General features: G+C 40.7%; 2 protein-coding genes across 2 annotated transcripts in view; one reads left to right on the top strand and one right to left on the bottom strand.

Moving 5' to 3' along the window:
- The window catches only part of LOC138949470 (uncharacterized), a 105,138-nt gene extending 96,144 nt beyond the window's left edge, over positions 1-8,994 (top strand). The window contains exons 13-14 of the mRNA XM_070321298.1: positions 1,096-1,233; positions 4,874-8,994. Coding sequence (XP_070177399.1) covers positions 1,096-1,233; positions 4,874-8,478 — 3,743 coding nt within the window. The 3' untranslated portion in view covers positions 8,479-8,994. The remainder of the gene's footprint in view (positions 1-1,095; positions 1,234-4,873) is intronic.
- Positions 8,995-15,610: 6,616 nt separating this feature from the next.
- Positions 15,611-19,770, bottom strand: LOC138948041 (KRAB-A domain-containing protein 2-like). The gene is made up of 2 exons (XM_070319569.1): positions 18,610-19,770; positions 15,611-15,703 (listed from the first exon to the last, which is right to left on the bottom strand). Exons 1-2 carry the CDS (start codon positions 19,768-19,770, stop codon positions 15,611-15,613), a joined length of 1,254 nt encoding a protein of 417 aa, XP_070175670.1.
- Between the last annotated feature and the right edge of the window lie 688 nt (positions 19,771-20,458).

The following is a 20,458-nucleotide window of genomic DNA, read 5'->3' as shown; positions in this document are numbered from 1 at the left end:
GCGGGGGTAACGAAGGGCGTCTTCTAAGGGGCAAGGTGGTTCAGGGAGGGGCGGGAGTAACGAAGGGCGTCTTCTAAGGGGTAAGGTGGTTCAGGGAGGGGCGGGGGTAACGAAGGCGAGTCGTGTGCAAGTAATTGCTTTTCTTGTATATTCAGTTATATTTCGGTAGAAAAACATCTACCAATAAGTTCTATACTCTCAAATAATGAACAACCCCCAAGCAACGTACCCTGATGTGAAAGCCACACGTTGGGTCGCTCATTCGCAAAAAATAAAGTTGGCAGGTTATTTCTCGCAATGAACCTGCATTCATCTGAGAGGCTAGCTGGTGCTATGATTACATGGTAAGAATGTGTTGAAGCCTTCGCGTGTTCTGTTTACATCGTAGTTGTCTTAAAATATGCGAAACCCATTTTTATTTTAGCACTGAACTGAGGCTGTCGTCTGCGACATGAACAGTAGTGCAGTCAATCGACTTCCAAAATTAATGCTGGTTCCAGCTCGAAATCTGTCAGAAAAAAGAGATGATAAGAGAACAAGAATTGTTTCAGAAGAAAGTCAACGGTTTAATGTTTCAGACTGGTAACTTCATTTCAAAACTGCATACAATGGACGTTGCATAGGAAAAGGAGAGTTTACTGATGATGTGCCAAACATTGAAAAGACCGTCTGCTAGACGGCAGCTACTAGAATTATGCAAGGTTTGTTGCTTGTTAAAGAACTGGATTTTACAGGAAATGTATTTCATGTACAGTAAGAAAGCAAATGTTACAAATGGCATCGTCTGTCGACCAGTCACAGAAGCAAACCTGACCAGGTATGCGTGTACTTCACACACGTCGAAGAAACCGGAAGCATGCGTCTTTTTTATTGCGAATATGAAAAGTATATTCGCCAACTTTTCATATTCGCCAACTTCCGTTGGAATATTGCTTGATGATCGGAATAGGGATGTGTGAGACTATCAAATCACACCCCCCGAATTCCCCCACGTGTCTAAACGAAAAGCAATATTTTCTTCTCTTGTTACCTTGATGGCAGTTTTAGTTATGTACACATACTTAATCCGAGTGTTATGAAATTCTTTTTGCTCAGACTGTGCGAACAACAAGAAGTACGGTCCGACATGCTCGGACACATGTGGTCGCTGTGCTGATGACAAGCCATGTAACTCCTCCACTGGCCACTGTCTGGCTTGTGTTCCTGGCTTCATACTTCCACTCTGCACAAAAGGTAGACTATGTGTGTGTGTGTGTGTGTGTGTGTGTGTGTGTGTGTGTGTGTGTGTGTGTGTGTGTGTGTGTGTGTGTGTGTGTGTGTGTGTGTGTTACACGGTGCGGGTGTCAGACGCTTATTTTATACTTCATCTTTTTTGACTCATCAGTATCAGGATAGTCTTAGGAATGAGCAGAACTTAAAGAGATCGGACACCGAATGATCATAAAAAAAAAATGTGATTTCGCGTGTGATATTTTCAGAGTGTACTGGAACAAGCGTGACAAAAATGAGAGAAATCAATCGGACAGACTTTCTGTTTCAGAATTTTGAAAATTTTGAAAATTGTCTGTGTTGTAGGTTCCTCTGTATTGACACTACGTCATGTAAACTCAATCTGTTTTCTGAATAAGTTCCAGGCATATAATTGGTTTTACGATAAACGGCCTCATCAGAAAGATCTGCCCTCAAATGCATGTGTAGAGTTTTTTATGACGATTAGTGTAGAACAAGCTGGGTTTTTTTCTTTTTCAGTCTGACCTATTTCTTGTTTTATGCATGCCAATGCTATTCAAGATGCAGATGTTGATCACATGATCATGAACGTTAGAAAACCGCTGTGTTTGTTGTTTGTCCATAACTGTATTCACTATTGTGATGTGTACAAACTGGGTGTGTCCTTTCATGGTTCTGTGCGTGAGTAAGTGAACAATTATAAAATTTTCAGGCCGAAAAAAATAGATAAAAAACCCAGACATTCCTTCAGTGACTTTTCTTTGCAAGCTTTGGAATTACAATCTTCTAGTCCTGGCAAGAGCAGAAAAGTAAAACTAAAACAGTTATTTTCATAATGCGTGAACGCTCATAAGTGATTATTCCCCCCTCTGCTTCTTTACCTCTGTAAACTTGTAGAGCTAGTTATTTTTCGATAATGACCCAGCAACCAAACAAATAACGAGCCAGCAACAGCCTGAATCCTCGATAGTGCAATGGGTTGAAAAGCTGTTCTGTTTTGGTACTACTTTTGCGACTGAAAAGTTCCGAACGCTCTATACGTACGAAATATACATCTCTGGAGCAAACAATACAAACATACCGCATTTAAATTAACAACTACAGGCCTGAACACATGAATCTCCATATAAAATCCATGAGTTAGGTTGTTTTCTGAATCTAGATCTGCCGTGCACAAACCGTTCATCACAAGCAAATTCCCAAGGCAAGTAACTCATACTCTAGCCGACAAGAGTAGTTCCCCTTCTTTTAACGCAGTTTCTTCGACAACACTGACTGCAATCCGACGGTCAGTTTTCAACAATATTTCATTTTATAAACAGATCACACGCAACCAAATGCACACATCTCATCAATTTAAACAACATAAAGCGGTTTCATACACTATTTTCCCCAGAAAACTGAACTTCATACAGTAATTAACGTTGGAACACGGGTGCAAAAGTTCGTCTGCTAGTCCCATTTGACGAAAGAACATTATCCTAAGCGATACTAAAACATAAACAGAACACACAATATCTGCCTTTACCGCCACAGCAGAATAACAGCATATCTGTGTACTTGATTGTAGTCTAAAACAGGGAAACTGACAAGAAGTGTTGACAGAATGGAATGATTTGCACGGAACTATACAACCGCGCATTAATCGATCGCCTGCGCAGGTTGACTGGTTGAGTGATTCGGATTCGATCAAACTTTCGCACAAAAACTCCTGTTTTCTTTGAATAACTGAAGAAAGGAGGAATAAAGAGGTTACACACCTCGTCTCAGTGATTATTAAAAATAATGGTCTCAGTTCGCGGTCATGAAAAAGCTCGCTGAAGCTCGCATTTTTCATGATCCGCCAACTTCGACCATTATTTTTAATAATCACTGAGACTCGGCATGTAACCTCTACGTACTTTGTTGTTGAAGGTTGTCTTATTTTTTCTCACGAGGATCCTTAAAGGTCCTTAAAAAGTCCTTAAAAAGTCCTTAAATTTCAGAGTGAAAATGCTGTGCGAACCCTGAAACTTTTGGAGTTTGATAATCGCACAAAGTGACCCCAGTTTGGTTGACCCTCGTCACATTTTAGGGTGACAGCGGGGTCATGTTCAATTTATAACTTAACTTAACGTTGAGGTTATCACGGTAGCCTTCGCGGCTAGAGCTTTGAAACCTTGCACACTTCTAGGGTTTGATAATCTACCGACTTGACCTAAGTCTGATTGACCCTCTTCAAGTTTTGGGGTCACGGGGGGTCATGTTCGATTGATAATGATTTAACATTGACGTTATTTCAGGCGTTTTTGAAGCTAGAGCTTTGAAACTTTGGACACTTCCAGGGTTTGATAATCTGCCAATATGATCCTAGTTTGGTTTACCTCCGTCACATTTTGGAGTCAAAGCGAGGTCATATTCGTAAAATCTCAACGTTGATATTTTCTTAGTTATTTTAGGAGCACAAACCTTCAAATTTCTCACAAATTTATGTGTTGACCATCAGCAGACATGACCATGTGGCTTGTTTTCATCAAATTTCAGAGTCACAGCATTAACATGTTTGCTGGAGAAGATTTTCACCCCTAAAATATCCACTGGGCTATCAAGAAAATAAGGCTTGAGGTCATCAAGCTATGATGTCATTGTTTGATTTGATCACATCTTAGTGTCTTTGTTTTCTTAAGTCTTGGCTAGACTTTTGGTTATGATATCATAGTTTTAAAAACGAGGTCACGCATTGTCTGAGTACGCATAATTTGTCTGGGCTTGTCAATTTACTCAAGAAATTTAGTAATATTATTATTATTCTTTTTTAAAAAAATCTAAAAAATCTTTTTTTTTGTTCAAAATTTGGTGATGGTGGTGGGAAGGAGGTTGGGTGTTATGCACGTTTGAATATGTGAAATATTCTCAGAGTTGAATAACTAAATGGATTGATACAGGTTAGTCGGATGTGAAAGTTCTCTTTGACATAATTGTATGAAGCTGGAACAGCTTTTGTGTAGGGGGAGGGGGGGTCATAGGTAGTCGAATCCTCCATTTAAGACCTGCAAAACCCCAAGAAAATCAGATCTTAAAACGGGGTTAAACTACACTACAGAGGTTATATGCAGAATATCTTATAAAACAGGTTCTTGAAAATGTCTTGTTGGGGGTATTACAAGGCAGGGAATCTTCTATGGTGTAAGGTTGTTCAGGGAGGGGCGGGGGTAACGAAGGCGGGTCGTGTGAGAGCATTTGCTTTTCTTGTTCAGCAGACTGATTATTTGTATTATGAAATAGTGTTGCTATGTGTACCTGGTGTAGAAAGAAAGTTAAATCATGTATTGTCTATCGTATTTTACAGAATGTTTCTCATTGAGAATGGTTTACTTAGACTAAAGCACAAAAACATCAAACTCGCCAAGATTCGATTTACGCCAAAATTCCATGACGATGATTAGTCGATAGACTGACTCCTAATGCAGTAGAGTCAAGTTCAGGTCAACACGTATAGTCACTGTCTTCACTGTGGGTTTAGCTAGAGCAGCAGATGGTTCGTTTCTGATTCACATTTCGTTTGATGAAGGTGGGTTGTATAAGCATTTGCTTCTTTGTTGTTATTCGTTTCAACACACTTTGACATCACATATACCTCAGCTTACTGACTCTGTCTTTCTAGCGGTGCTCGGCCTGACCCCAATCGAGCTGATCGTGGTGGGTGTCACTGCCGGTCTCCTACTCCTCTGGCTCTTGTTAGCAATCCTTGGCGCGGTATGGTATATTCTTGACAACAAGGAATGTTGTCCCTGCCTCTATGTGGGAGGCAAGAGACACAACATAGAGGAAGAAGGCGAGGACTCAGAAGAGTCTTCAGATAGGAGATACGGATTTTGCAGTTTCATTTGTTGCAGGGGTGCTTGCTTGGCTTGTCTCAGCGTTCTGTTCTGTATCTCTTGTGGGACGCTGCTGTCTAACAAGTTTAGATGGAGAAATGATGTCATTCAAAACGACAGACAAGAGACAAGTTTACATCCGCAAGCAAAACGTAATAAGAAGGCAAAGAATCGAGCACAAATGAATAAGAAGGCAAAGAATCGAGCACAAATTGACGGGAAACAAGAAAGTAATAAGAAGGCAATGAATCAAGCACAAATTGTTGGGATACAAGGAAGTAATAAGAAGTCAAAGAATCAAGCACAAATTGACGGGATACAAGGAAGTAATAAGAAGTCAAAGAATCAAGCACAAATTGACGGGATACAAGGAAGTAATAAGAAGTCAAAGAATCAAGCACAAATTGACGGGATACAAGGAAGTAATAAGAAGTCAAAGAATCAAGCACAAATTGACGGCATACAAGGAAGTAATAAGAAGTCAAAGAATCAAGCACAAATTGACGGGATACAAGGAAGTAATAAGAAGTCAAAGAATCAAGCACAAATTGACGGGATACAAGGAAGTAATAAGAAGTCAAAGAATCAAGCACAAATTGGTGGGAAACAAGGACGTAATAAGAAGTCAGAGAATCAAGCACAGTTTGACGGGGATCGAGACAGTAGTAGTGACTCAGACAATCAAGCACAAATTGGTGGGATACAAGGAAGTAATAAGAAGTCAAAGAATCAAGCACAAATTGGTGGGAAACAAGGACGTAATAAGAAGTCAGAGAATCAAGCACAGTTTGACGGGAATCGAGACAGTAGTAGTGAGTCAGAGAATGAAGCACAATTTAACGTCACACGAGCAAGTATTACGAAGTCAAAGAATCAAGCACAAATTGACGGGAAACAAGGAAGTAATAAGAAGGCAAAGAATCAAGCACAAATTCACGGAAAACGAGGAAGTAATAAGAAGTCAGAGAATCAAGCACAGTTTGACGGGGATCGAGACAGTAGTAGTGACTCAGACAATCAAGCACAAATTGATGGGAAACGAGGAAGTAGTAAGAAGGCAAAGAATCAAGCACAAATTCACGGAAAACGAGGAAGTAATAAGAAGTCAGAGAATCAAGCACAGTTTGACGGGGATCGAGACAGTAGTAGTGACTCAGACAATCAAGCACAAATTGATGGGAAACAAGGAAGTAATAAGAAGTCAAAGAATCAAGCACAAATTGACGGGAAACGAGACAGTAGTAGTGAGTCAGAGAATCAAGTACAATTTTACGTCACACCAGAAAGTATTACAAAGGCAAAGAATCAAGCACAAATTGACGGGAAACAAGGAAGGATTAAGAAGTCATTGTTTGATGTGGTCACAAAAAGAATTACGAAGTCAAAGAATCAAGCACAAATTGACGGGAAACAAGGAAATATTAAGATGTCAATGTTTGATTTGGTCAGAAGTATTACGAAGTCAAAGAATCAAGCACAAATTGACGGGAAACAAGGAAGTGATAAGAAGTCAGAGAATCAAGCACAAATTGACGGGAAACTATACAGTATTACGAAGTCAGAGAATCAAGCACAATTTGACGAGAAAGGAGACAGAATAACGAAGTTAAAGAATCAAGCACAAGTTGACGGGAAACTATACAGTATTACGAAGTCAGAGAATCAAGCACAATTTGACGGGAAACGAGACGGTATTTCAAAGTCAGAGAATCAAGCACAATTTGACGGGAAACTATACAATATTACGAAGTCAGAGAATCAAGCACAATTTGACGGCAAGCGAGACGGTATTTCGAAGTCAGAGAATCAAGCAGAAATTGACGGGAAACTATACAGTATTACGAAGTCAGAGAATCAAGCACACATTGACGGGAAACAAGGAAGTGATAAGAAGTCAGAGAATCAAGCAGAAATTGACGGGAAACTATACAGTATTACGAAGTCAGAGAATCAAGCACAATTTGACGAGAAAGGAGACAGAATAACGAAGTTAAAGAATCAAGCACAAGTTGACGGGAAACTATACAGTATTACGACGTCAGAGAATCAAGCACAATTCGACGGGAAACGAGACGGTATTTCAAAGTCAGAGAATCAAGCACAATTTGACGGGAAACTATACAATATTACGAAGTCAGAGAATCAAGCACAATTTGACGGCAAGCGAGACGGTATTTCGAAGTCAGAGAATCAAGCAGAAATTGACGGGAAACTATACAGTATTACGAAGTCGGAGAATCAAGCACAATTTGACGGCAAGCAAGACAGTAGTACGGATCCAGAGAATCAAGCACAAATTGACGGGAAACTATACAGTATTACGGAGTCAGAGAATCAAGCACAATTTGACGGGAAACAAGACAGAATAATGAAGTTAAAGAATCAAGCACAAGTTGACGGGAAACTATACAGTATTACGAAGTCAGAGAATCAAGCACAATTCGACGGGAAACGAGACGGTATTTCAAAGTCAGAGAATCAAGCACAATTTGACGGGAAACTATACAATATTACGAAGTCAGAGAATCAAGCACAATTTGACGGCAAGCGAGACGGTATTTCGAAGTCAGAGAATCAAGCAGAAATTGACGGGAAACTATACAGTATTACGAAGTCAGAGAATCAAGCACACATTGACGGGAAACAAGGAAGTGATAAGAAGTCAGAGAATCAAGCACAAGTTGACGGGAAACTATACAGTATTACGGAGTCAGAGAATCAAGCACAATTTGACGGGAAACAAGACAGAATAACGAAGTTAAAGAATCAAGCACAAATTGACGGGAAACTATACAGTATTACGAAGTCAGAGAATCAAGCACTATTTGACGGGAAACGAGACCGTTCTACGAAGTCAGAGAATCAAGTACAAATTGACGGGAAACTATACAGTATTACGAAGTCAGAGAATCAAACACAATTTGACGGCAAGCGAGACGGTATTTCGAAGTCAGAGAATCAAGCAGAAATTGACGGGACACTATACAGTATTACGAAGTCAGAGAATCAAGCACAAATTGACGGGAAACGAGACGGTATTTCGAAGTCAGAGAATCAAGCACAATTTGACGGGAACCAATCGACCGTTGACCCAGACTTTTCACATCAGATGGCGGGGACAAGTGGTCAGTATGTGGGTCAGTATTCCTCACTCCTCACAGCAGTGAAGAAGAATGTGAAAGATGGAAGACTACTGGATTCCGGACCTAGCCATTCACATCTGATGTCGGGGTCGAGTGATCAGTATGCACCACTTATCATAGCAGTGAAGAAGAATATCAAAGATGGAAGAGCACAGGATAAAAACGAAACAAAAGGCAATGACCAACAAGATTTAGACCAGAAAAAAAGGAATCTGGCTCAAACAATTTACCATGGAACAGTACTCTAAGAATGTATTGTTTCATCCAGAGAAAGAAGCAAAAGTCGCAACACCAAGTGCGACATATAGGGATTAAGTGCATCAATACATGTATACTGCTCGCGCACGCGTGTGTGTGTGTGTGTGTGTGTGTGTGTGTGTGTGTGTGTGTGTGTGTGTGTGTATGTCCGTGAGTGTGTTTGTGTGTGTGTTTGACTGTGTGTGTGTGTAAGTGTGTGTGTGTGTGTTTGAGAGAGAGAGAGTGTGTGTGTGTGTGTGTGTGTGTGTGTGTGTGTGTATGTGTGTGTGTGTGAGTGTGTGTGTATTTGTGTTTGAGTGTGTGTGTGTGTGTGTGAGTGTGGTCGGGTACGTGTGAAAGGTGTCATGAACAATTAAAATTGGCTGTTTGCAAACTATTTTGCAAAATGTTGATGTACTTTTACACTTAAGGGGAGAGGTGGCACAAAAACTAAACACTTATTGTTTGCAATTTTTGTGTGCATTATTTTGATGTATTTTGAAGCATTAAAGCATTAAAGCATCTTCGTCTTCTGCGTTCGTGGGCTGAAACTCCCACGTACACACGTGTTTTTTGCACGAGTGGAATTTTACGTGTATGACCGTTTTTTACCCCCGCCATTTAGGCAGCCATACGCCGTTTTTGGAGGAAGCATGCAGGGTATTTTCGTGTTTCTATAACCCACCGAACTCTGACATGGATTACAGGATCTTTTTCGTGCGCACTTGGTCTTGTGCTTGCGTGTACACACGGGGGTGTTCGGACACCGAGGAGAGTCTGCACACAAAGTTGACTCTGAGAAATAAATCTCTCGCCGAACGTGGGGACGAACTCACGCTGACAGCGGCCAACTGGATACAAATCCAGCGCGCTACCGACTGAGCTACATCCCCGCCCGTCTTTAAAGCATCACAAGTCAAATTCGTGCTCATTTTTAGAACTAACACCAATATTGTTTGAAAAAACAATGATTTTTGTTCAAAACAGGCTTAAAATTTGACATTATGCTGTAGCTCTATATTCAAAGTCTTTAAAGCGGCAGGTTTGAAATTTGTCATAATGTGTTCACCAGTAGCTATTTCCCACAAATAATACGGCATTTTTGACCAATTTCATTGCCAGAATCGGTTCTGAGGCATACATATGGTTTCTGGCTAATTCTTGTTCCCAGCACACAAAATCAGTTACGTTTTGATCCAAATTCGCTTGGAAGTAAGCGTTATTTCTTCCGAAACACATGCGGCTATGTGTAGGACGTCGGTCGGGCATCTGCCAAAATAAACTCAAGAATGCTTCCCTGACAATGATAAAGGGTACAATGATCTAGAGGGAGAAACGCATATCAAGTTCTTATTAATAGCAGATTTGGGATGAAATCCGACAGATTTTACCCTAAAATTCGATTTACTCGAAAACGCACTGAGTTATTACGTCCCTTGAATGAGAAAAGTTAGATTTTGCGACGAAGCAAATATCTAACTCAAAACATCATTTTTCACCACGAATTAGACACAAGAGTGGAATAGAGTGTCCAAAGTTCGAACTAGACCTCGAGTTCGCCGAACAAGTTCACGCAGTTAAGACACAAACCATGGTTCACGAACCTTAGTTCAGCGAACCAAAGGTTCGTCTGGTTAAGAACAAGCTTATAGGGTGGATGGGGACAGTCAGTGTGGAGTTTATGTGACATAAACAAGGCCTGACGTCATACCTATTATTCAGGCATCCCGGACTCGACATTCACACCGACTGCTAGCTTTATTAATAATAATAATTGTCAGTAAGTACTGGTGTCACATGACTGATGTGAACCAGTTGATTGGCACTCTTGGAGTGCGCTAACTTTTCCACAGAGCGTATTCTTTCGCCCTTTGCCTAAGCGAGAGTGTACTCTCATCCTCAGAATTAATTAATGACATGTAGCTTATATTCTCCACAATACCAATGATTATGACCATAAATTTCCTGCTTCTCAATTAAAGCAGAAGTGGTTTTTTTCTGACAGATTGCATGTGCCTGTGCCACAGTTGCCACTGATCTAAAAATAGAACCCGCTGTGTCTAATTTTTCAGTTTCGACTTGCGAAGATTCCTCTCATAATTATGCCATGTTAGTGGCATGTAGCTTATTATCCACATTACCAAATGATGAGTTAGTATACAATTCCCAGCAGCTAACAGAAAACACAAGTATTATTCCGATAACATAGCATCTGGATCAGCACGTAGCAGACTACACTGAAATACGACTGCATCTGTTCAGTAAATGAATGTTTTCCGAATTATTATTTCAAGGCAAGAACAATCGGAATCGAAAACGTGTAGGGTTTAGAACGTTCTTACCATATAAGACTTATTACCAGCCTGCCTCATGCGTGCAGACTCAGTGCAACGTGACGAGCAATTTTTGACTCACATGCGAAGCAAAAGTGAGTCTATGTACTCACCCGAGTCGTCCGTCCGTCCGTCCGTCCGGACGTCCGTCCGGACGTCCGTCCGTCCGGAAAACTTTAACGTTGGATATTTCTTGGACACTATTCAGTCTATCAGTACCAAATTTGGCAAGATGGTGTATGATGACAAGGCCCCAAAAAACATACATAGCATCTTGACCTTGCTTCAAGGTCAAGGTCGCAGGGGCCATAAATGTTGCCTAAAAAACAGCTATTTTTCACATTTTTCCCATTTTCTCTGAAGTTTTTGAGATTCAATACCTCACCTATATATGATATATAGGGCAAAGTAAGCCCCATCTTTTGATACCAGTTTGGTTTACCTTGCTTCAAGGTCAAGGTCACAGGAGCTCTTCAAAGTTGGATTGTATACATATTTTGAAGTGACCTTGACCCTGAACTATGGAAGATAACTGTTTCAAACTTAAAAATTATGTGGGGCACATGTTATGCTTTCATCATGAGACACATTTGGTCACATATGATCAAGGTCAAGGTCACTTTGACCCTTATAAAATGTGACCAAAATAAGGTAGTGAACCACTAAAAGTGACCATATCTCATGGTAGAAAGAGCCAATAAGCACCATTGTACTTCCTATGTCTTGAATTAACAGCTTTGTGTTGCATGACCTTGGATGACCTTGACCTTGGGTCAAGGTCACATGTATTTTGGTAGGAAAAATGTGTAAAGCATGTGAGTCGTATGGGCTTTGCCCTTCTTGTTGTTTTTGAAATGAGACTCATAGCCTAGCAGACGACATAAATCCCGCTCAGCAAATTAACATGTTGGGCAAATGTGAACGATAAAACGATGGGGATATAATACGTGTAGGGTTCAGAGCATTCTTACCGTTCATATTTAGTACCAGACTCCCCGATGAGTGAAGATACCACACGAGAAACATGCCACATTTATTTTGAAAATGTGCTTTCCGTCGACCTTGGCAAGGGGCAAAACTCTGCACAGTCAATCGAAGCTCGATGAAGGTTTTGAATAAACATAAACAAGGCCTGACGTCATACCTATTATTCAGGCATCCCGGACTCGACATTCACACCGACTGCTAGCTTTATTAATAATAATAATTGTCAGTAAGTACTGGTGTCACATGACTGATGTGAACCAGTTGATTGGCACTCTTGGAGTGCGCTAACTTTTCCACAGAGCGTATTCTTCCGCCCTTTGCCTAAGCGAGACTGTGCTCTCATCCTCAGAATTAATTAATTACATGTAGCTTATATTCTCCACAATACCAAATGACCATAAATTCCCTGCTTCTCGATTAAAGCAGAAGTGGGTTTTTTTCTGACAGATTGCCTGTGCCAGTGCCAGTGATCTAAAAATAGAAGCCGCTGTGTTTCATCTAATTTTCGCTGACTTGCATAGATTTTTCTCATATGCCGTGTTAGTGGCATGTAGCTTATCATCCACATTACCAAATGATGAGTTAGTATACAATTCCCAGCGGCTAACAGAAAACACAAGTGTTATTCCGATAACGTACCAGCTAGACCAGTTTGGAAGACTGACTCGATCGACTCTGTGGCAGACTACACAGAAATACGACTACATCAGTTCAGTAAATGAATGGTTTCCGAATTATTATTTCAAGGCAAGAACAATCGTAATCGAAAACGTGTAAGGTTCAGAACGTTCTTACCATATATCATGCATGCAGACTCAGTGCAGACTGCAGTGGTTCGATTGCCCAGGTAGCGGCCTAGCAGACGACATTAACCCCGCTCAGCAAATTAACATGTTGGGCAAATGTGAACGAAAAAACGATGGGGATATAATACGTGTAGGGTTCAGAGCATTCTTACCGTTCATATTTAGTATCAGACTCCCCGATGAGTGAAGATACAACACGAGAAATATGCCACATTTGTTTTGAAAATGTGCGAACCGTCGAGTACCGCTTCGAGTCAATTCAAGGGGAGTCACTCCGCACAGTCAATCCGTCGAAGCTCGACTGGAGGTTTCGAATCGCAAATAATGAAGAGCACATTCCTTTCTCCGAGTTCAAATGAGGTCTCTCTGAAAGATCATCACTGTTCAGATTAACGCTACACTGGAATTTACCAACAGAAATTAAAATGCGTGTGACGAAAGCACGACACACTTGAGACACCCCACACAAAAGTAGATCTTTACTGTACACGACCTGACCACACAGTTATGCCTATTCAAATGCGCGTTGCAAAATGTGCGTTTGGAATCTTCTTTTTTCTATGGCGGTACTGACAATATCGTTATTGAAACAATCCCAGTGCACTAAGGGATTTATAGAGCAAATCTCGAAAATAATTATTGAACTCAGCGCTATGCGCTTCGTTCAATAATGAATTTTCTCGATTTGCTCTATAAATCCCTTAGTGCACTGGGATGTCTCAATAACTTAAATAATAATAATAATAATAAATGAGCATTTATATAGCGCAACATCATAACTTTACAATTATGCTCTTTGCGCTTGACACATTTAAAATTAAAACACAGTTATACAAGCATTTACATCTACATTGATAGTCAGCAACGCTTAATTAAAAGCATACACCATCAAACATACATTACAAAAGATTCTTCCACTAACTAAGTAATAGAAACATGAATAAAATAGGTAGTGAAAACAAGGAAATACCAGCTGAATACCCTTAATCAAACAGAACATGTTATCAACAATACTGAAAACAGCCCTAGATGTTTATATACATTATCACATTATCACTAAAACAACAAATACACTACATGTAGCCTACTGATGGACTGAGAAAGCAAAATCAGGGGTTGTATTTCTTGAAGAGGTGCGTTTTAAGGGCTCGTTTGAATGCTTGGGGTGACTGAGAGTGGCGGATGTGAAAGGGGAGAGAATTCCATTGTGTGGGTGCGTAGAAAGTAAAAGTGCGTTGTCCGTATGTTTTGGTTTTGGTGTGTGGAATGGTGAGGATGCGACAGTCAGAAGAGGCACGGAGTTGTCTTGCTGGAGAATAGACGGCGAGGAGTTCAGAGAAGTAAGCAGGAGACGAGCCAGAAAAGAAGTTAAAGCAGAGGGTGGACAGTTTGTAGTCAATGCGGGCTTGAATAGGTAACCAGTGCAGTGTGTGAAGAAGTGGTGTTGCTTGATCTCGTTTTCGTGCTTTCAGAATGAGGCGTGCTGCCGAGTTTTGGACTTTTTGTAGTTTATGCAGGAGGTACAGAGGACAGCCAGAGAGAAGAGAGTTGCAGTAGTCAAGTTACAAGTTCTATTAATAAAGTCCAAAATATTCTTTAGCAATTTCTTTTTCTTAGTAGCAAACAACTTTTTAAATTTAAGTGCATTAGGTTTTTTCCAATAGTAAGGTGGTAACAACTCAGCTCTTTCTTCTTTGAAAAAATCACAGACAAATAAATAATGGAATTCATCACCTATGTCTTGTGATACACATTTGGTGCAAGTTCTTTCTGACCTCGGGATGTTAAGATATCGTTCTTTCTGTACAGGCAAATTGTTGTTTAATGTTCTAAACTTCATCATTGAAACACATTGCTGATATGGCAGGTGTGTGACATATTCTTCACATGCAAAAATATCTTTAAAAATTCGATAGTTCCAAAACATATTTTTTGTTCCAATTTCTGTAAACCATTTATGGATATACTGGTCATACAAGCTTCTTTTTACTTTCCTTTTAAACCATGCGCTTGAGTATTGAACATTTTCTTGAAAAGTCCAAAGTCCAGAGAGACCAATTTCATTTAAGGTTTTTTCAATATGACATAAATAATTAGATTCAATCATCTTGTTGATATATAATTTATAAGTAAAGCAATACACAATACTTGAAAATTTATTTTTATGAATAGGACTAATCAGTTTATACCAATAGCAAAGCATTCTACATTTCATATTAACATCTAGTGGATATCTTCCAAGTTCACCAAATATCATAGCATTTGGAGTTGATTTTTTTTAGTTTGAAAACATTTTTATAAAAACGCAATTGAAGTTTAGTAGCAAGTTCACAGGAACCAAAACCCCATACCTCACATCCGTATAGTAAAATTGGAGCAATCATTTTATCGAACAGGTCAACTTGTATGTCCACAGGCAGTGACAATTGTCTACAAGTACGCAAAAGAACAAACATTGCCCTTGAGGCACGATCATATAGATTCTTCTGTGCGACTGAAAATGTATTATTATAATTAATCTTAAGGCCCAAGTACATTACATCAAACACTACTTTGATTAAATTGCCATTATACGTAAACAATGGTTTATTTCTAATTTTACCTCTGGAAAAAACTATAACTTTCGTTTTGTTTACATTAATATTTAGACGCCATTTAAACAGTATTCGTGCATTTTGTTTAAACATTCTTGCAGGTTTTTTTCAGACTCTGAGCAGATCACAGTATCATCCGCATACAGTAATAAAAACATTTGAAACAAAGCATTTACATCAGTATCATCCATTCCAACCATGTCACGATCTAGTGACATGGATCAAGAAAGTGTCACTCGATGGGGTGCCTTCTCTTGGTCAATTGCGATAGAAAGCGCCAGTGCGTTCTGTCAACGGTTGTGGGTTTTGCTGACAGCGCAGAACGAACACGGATATTTTTGTGTTGCACGGATTTCACGGGGGTGATTTCTGCTGTCGAGGCAGAATTGTCGATAACTGAACTGGGATATGTGACAGGGTGAGTCACGTGATTTTGTCAAGGTTGTCTGCCTGAGACATGTTAACTGGACACTCGAAATTCAGCAGCGAGGAAGAAGGGTCGGTGTCAGAATTCTCCTACAAGTTTGATGGTTTTTCAACACGTTTAAATACTTTACTGGGTATCAACGTGCTATGCTACTTGCTAGTGAGGCTTGATAGGAACTCCATAGGACAGACCACCTTCTTCTTGGACACATGCTGGCTGACAGACGGGTCCTCAAATTCTCTTCGCTGTGCGGGGAGGTATTTTCACCGCAGAAAGGAGTCAGCAAGAGGTTGAATCTCACGTCGCTGTTGACGAACAGAGGCCATTCAAAGGAGGAAGCGGGTTTTGCTTCCATGAGAGTGCTACATTCATAGGCTTTTTGATGTAATAAATCAGTATTTAACGCTGTTGACGAGTCTGTGTTTGTGGAATGAAATACTCTCTGTTGTTCTTTCCAGGTAAGCGCATAATTTGCTCTTTGTGACGCTAAAATATTAATCTGTATATGGTTTTTGCAGATATGGAGAGAGGGAAGGAAATGGCTGATTTGTTGTTGTAAAAGTTCGTTTGTGCAGGCCCACGTGCTCGATGAGATATTATGAGTTATTTCTAATATGCTGACTGTTAGCAAATGATAACAAAACATGTCGAGAAAAAATATATCAAAATGAGCCTTTAGGCGAATTTTGATAGAGTTTTCGAGACATGTCTTGTTATCATTTGCTAACAGTCAGCATATTTAGGGAGGCCCACAGAGAAAATCCAAAATGGCGGCCACAGCCGTGAATTTCTTTTACTTTTCTCTGAAGATTTAAAAGGCTAAATAAATATTTCGAAAACGCCAAACAACTTGCAAGGGTTTCTCCAGGTGTTGTTCGTTTGAATGAGTGTTGGTATGTGAACGTCCTGTTTTTGTTTCATGAGTAAAACAAGTCCCGAACTTGCCCCAAAACGCTATCTTCCGCTTCGGACTTAGCCGCAAACGCGGTGTACAGGAAAAAAGCTATTAGACGTCGCGGCAAGCGGAACACTCGAAATCGTCACCCAAGTTCCAAGAGCGCGCGAAGGAAAACTATTTAAAGTACAATACTAAAATTTAGTGTGGCATAAGATCAACCCTTTGTTATGATGTATGTGGAAGAGCGACTTATCAACATTTTATTAACGTCTTGAAAAAGGGTGGGTTCTGAACACAGTGTTTTATTTTTTTCACAGATGTTTCTGGAAATCGCTCTTTTCTGTCAATAATTTCAAAAGGCCAATCTACCAGGACAATGTCTTATCTAATCAATATGTGCATTACTTTAACCGGGCCAATCAATTGAAGTGAAGCAATGTTTCAACTTTTGCGCCGTCCAAGGCCGAATCGCCTATGTTCTGAGATCTCGCAAGGAAAAAGTATTAGACGCAGTTTAATGACATTTTGCATACCATCAGATCAATCCTTTGTAATTATGTATTCCGGAGAGCGACTCATAATTATTATTAACATGTTGTGAATATAGTTGATTCTGAACACAGTGTTTTTGTTTTGACACAGGCGTTTTTGGAAATCGTTCTTTTCTCTCCTTAATCTTAAAAGGTTAATCTACAAGAAGAACATCATTTCTCATCAATACGGGCTATACTTTGACCGGGCCAATCGATTGAAGTGAAGCGATTATCCAACGGCTGCGCCGCCGAAGGCTGAATCTAGTCATTTACAGAGTGATACAACTATTTGCATGACGTCGCGGCAAGCTGAAACACTCCAAATGATCTCCCCAGTTCCAAAGACTCGCAAAGGAAAGATATGCTAACCAGATTCATGAAATTTTGCGTGCGATACAATCAACTTTCTGTTGTTATATGTTCAAAAGAGCAACTTACAAAATATATCATTACGTCGTTGAAAGGGTTTATTCTGAACACAGTGTTTTCTTTTAAACACAGGCGCTTTAGGAAGTCGCTCGATCTTTCTTCTCAGTGATCTCAAGAGATATGTCACGGTAGAACCAGCGATCTGGTAGGATCGGCTATCGTACCGGTACAATTGCCGATCGGACTTTGTCCCGGTACAACTGCCGATCAATGTTTTTACAATGAAAATCGGGTGTTCTACCAAAATAAGCTGGTAGAAACTCGGATCGGCAGTTGTACCGGGACAAAGTCCGATCGGCAATTGTACCGGTACGATAGCCGATCCTAACAGTACAACTGCCGATCGGACTTTGTCCCGGTACAACTGTCGATCAATGTTTCATTTGTACCGGTACGATAGTCGATCCTACCAGATCGCTGGTTCTACCGTCACATATGTGAAGTGGAACTATTATGATGGTATTATGGATATGAATCTTGAGTCAGGATACAAAATTAGAAAGATGAGTTATTTTGACCAAGTGGTACTTAGAGGGGCATTCAGTCAAATTTCACCATTTGCAACAAAATCTAAATCCTTTATTATCCCAATATAAAAGCATTCCCATTATCATTTAAAATTAAAATCCATAACCTATGATGACGTATTCGTGCAAGTGGTCGATTGTGGATGACACGTTGTTGAACAAGGAAGGCCTGCTCGCTTGCATTTGCATTTCCTGTTGTGACACTTTCCTCTGCATGAGCAAGCTGAACTTCCCTTTGCTGTCCAGTGTGTGACAATTCGTGATGCTTTGATGAAGCTTATTTCGCTCAGTGATTCAACATCAACGTTTTGAAGCTGGCTGAAGTGGACATTTCGCAAATCCACCATATAGACCGCTTTGAATTTGTTCTTCAGAAGACCTCCGTTTGTGTGCACCTTGTAGAAAGTTTCAGAGCCTTGTTGTTCCACACTCAAAATTTTGCATGGCAAAAGCCGGGCACCGGTGTTTGTGCGATCTACTTCATGAATTCGAATGCCAACAGTGTCACCAACGTTGAAATTCTTTTCTAAGTGAGCCTCCTTTGCATCGAAGTTTACTTGTTGTTTGTTAGCAGCCTTCAAATAGTTACATGTTGCAATCTTCCTCACTTTGGCATGGGGTGTGTCATCGCTCTCCGTTGGCAAAATGTTTTCCTTTTCCCAGAGTGTGAACGCTCCTTCTGAAAGTGGCTCCTCAAAAGGGTTGTTGACAAGTGGAGTGAAAGCAGGCTTTGCAACATGAATGAGCTGAATGACGCTTTGCTTTGTTCTATCAACTCTCTGTCCATGAACTGTGTTGTGGCCAAAGATTTCTATACCTCGAGCGACAACGCGTTCTTCGTGGAGAAGATTGAACTCTTTTCCCCGTTTTCTTCTGAGAGACTTGTCATGATCTTTCGTATCATTTTCACTTGTCGTCGTGCTGCGAACATCTGTTACAGACAATGCCTCTTCGGCATTTTCTGACGTTTCCAGCGTTTCTTCAAGAACAACATCCTGTTGAACATCTTCCCAGATCTCTGAACCTGGAGGAAGGAATGTGACCGGTGCTTCATCAGTTACATCACTTGTTGTAGCTCGTACATCAGCCGTTGACGTTTCTGGCGTGTTTAAATCAAGAAGTTCATGAGCATCCTCTTCCATAATCTCCAAATCATGCGAAGGCACAGTAGCACGTGGAGCGTCTTCTGTGTCTGTGCCTTGTATGTCCGCTTGTGGTCCATCAAACATATCTTGCACATCTTCTTCGTCGATTATACCTTGCTGTGCTAGAATTTCCAACACAGCGCAGTGGGTCATTGGTGGTTGACCGTACACGACTTCAAACGGCGATTTCCCGGTTGTTTCGCTGATGGACGTGTTAATCGCGTAGACGATGTGTGGAAGACCTGCGACCCACCCTTTCTCCTCGTTGGCCTCGAGCCACTTTCCCAGCTTGACGGTGAGGTCGCCTTTACCTCTTTCAACACAACCTTGTGATTGTGGATGTCTCGGTCGTCCATTTATGATGGTCATCCCACGCCATAAAGATGCCAGTTCCTTGATCACGCCAGCCACAAACTCTTTACCGTTATCGGACTGCAATACTCTTGGAGCGCCAAACAAGCTGAAAGTGGTCATCAAACACTCTGCGACACCAGCCGCTCGTTTCGACTTCAATGGGAAGGCCCAGCTGAATTTGGAAAAGTGGTCTCTCAAGTGTAGGATCCAAAGGTAATCGCCATCAGGAACACTGGTGAAATCGATCAGATCCATCTGCATTCTCGTCATGAATCCAAGAGAGATGATTGGCTTTCCCGCTGGTGGTTTTTTGATGGAGATTCTTGTAGCGCATTCCCTGCATGTGCCGATAAAGAGTAGAACTAGACCATGCTTAATCCAGGCATAGTTTGCGCTCACCTCCGCCCACGTTTTGGTTCTTCCGGAGTGTCCAACTCGGATGTGGCACCTGAAAAAAAACACGGGAATGTGAGAGAAAGAGAGAGAGAGAGAGAGAAAGAGAGAGAGAGAGACAGAGACAGAGAGACAGAGACAGAGAGAGACAGAGAGAGACAGAGAGAGACAGAGAGAGAGAGAAAGAGAGAGACAGAGAGAGAGAGAGAGAGGGAGAGAGAGAGACACACACACACACACACACACACACACACACACACACACACACACGCACGCACGCACACACACACACACTAACCGTTTAATAGTGTCGTAGAGGTCTTCTTTGCAGACCACTGGACGAGAATTCCTCAAGCAGTACAACACGCTCTGGCTGCCGATTTTATGGAGTTTAAAAGTCTTATGGCACCATGTTTTGAAATGGCCACCAAGTTCACAGCGCTCACCCTTCTCCAAACTAAGAGCTGAGAGAATTTTCTGGTACTTTGCTTGGTCAATACTAAATGTAAGGCGGTTCTTTTCAGATAACCGCGCAACATATTCGCCATACAGTTCGTAAAACTTC

Source organism: Littorina saxatilis, linkage group LG15 (genome assembly GCF_037325665.1).
Source record: "Littorina saxatilis isolate snail1 linkage group LG15, US_GU_Lsax_2.0, whole genome shotgun sequence".
NCBI classification, from domain to species: Eukaryota; Metazoa; Mollusca; class Gastropoda; order Littorinimorpha; family Littorinidae; genus Littorina; species Littorina saxatilis.
This window is presented reverse-complemented; position numbering and strand designations above follow the sequence as displayed.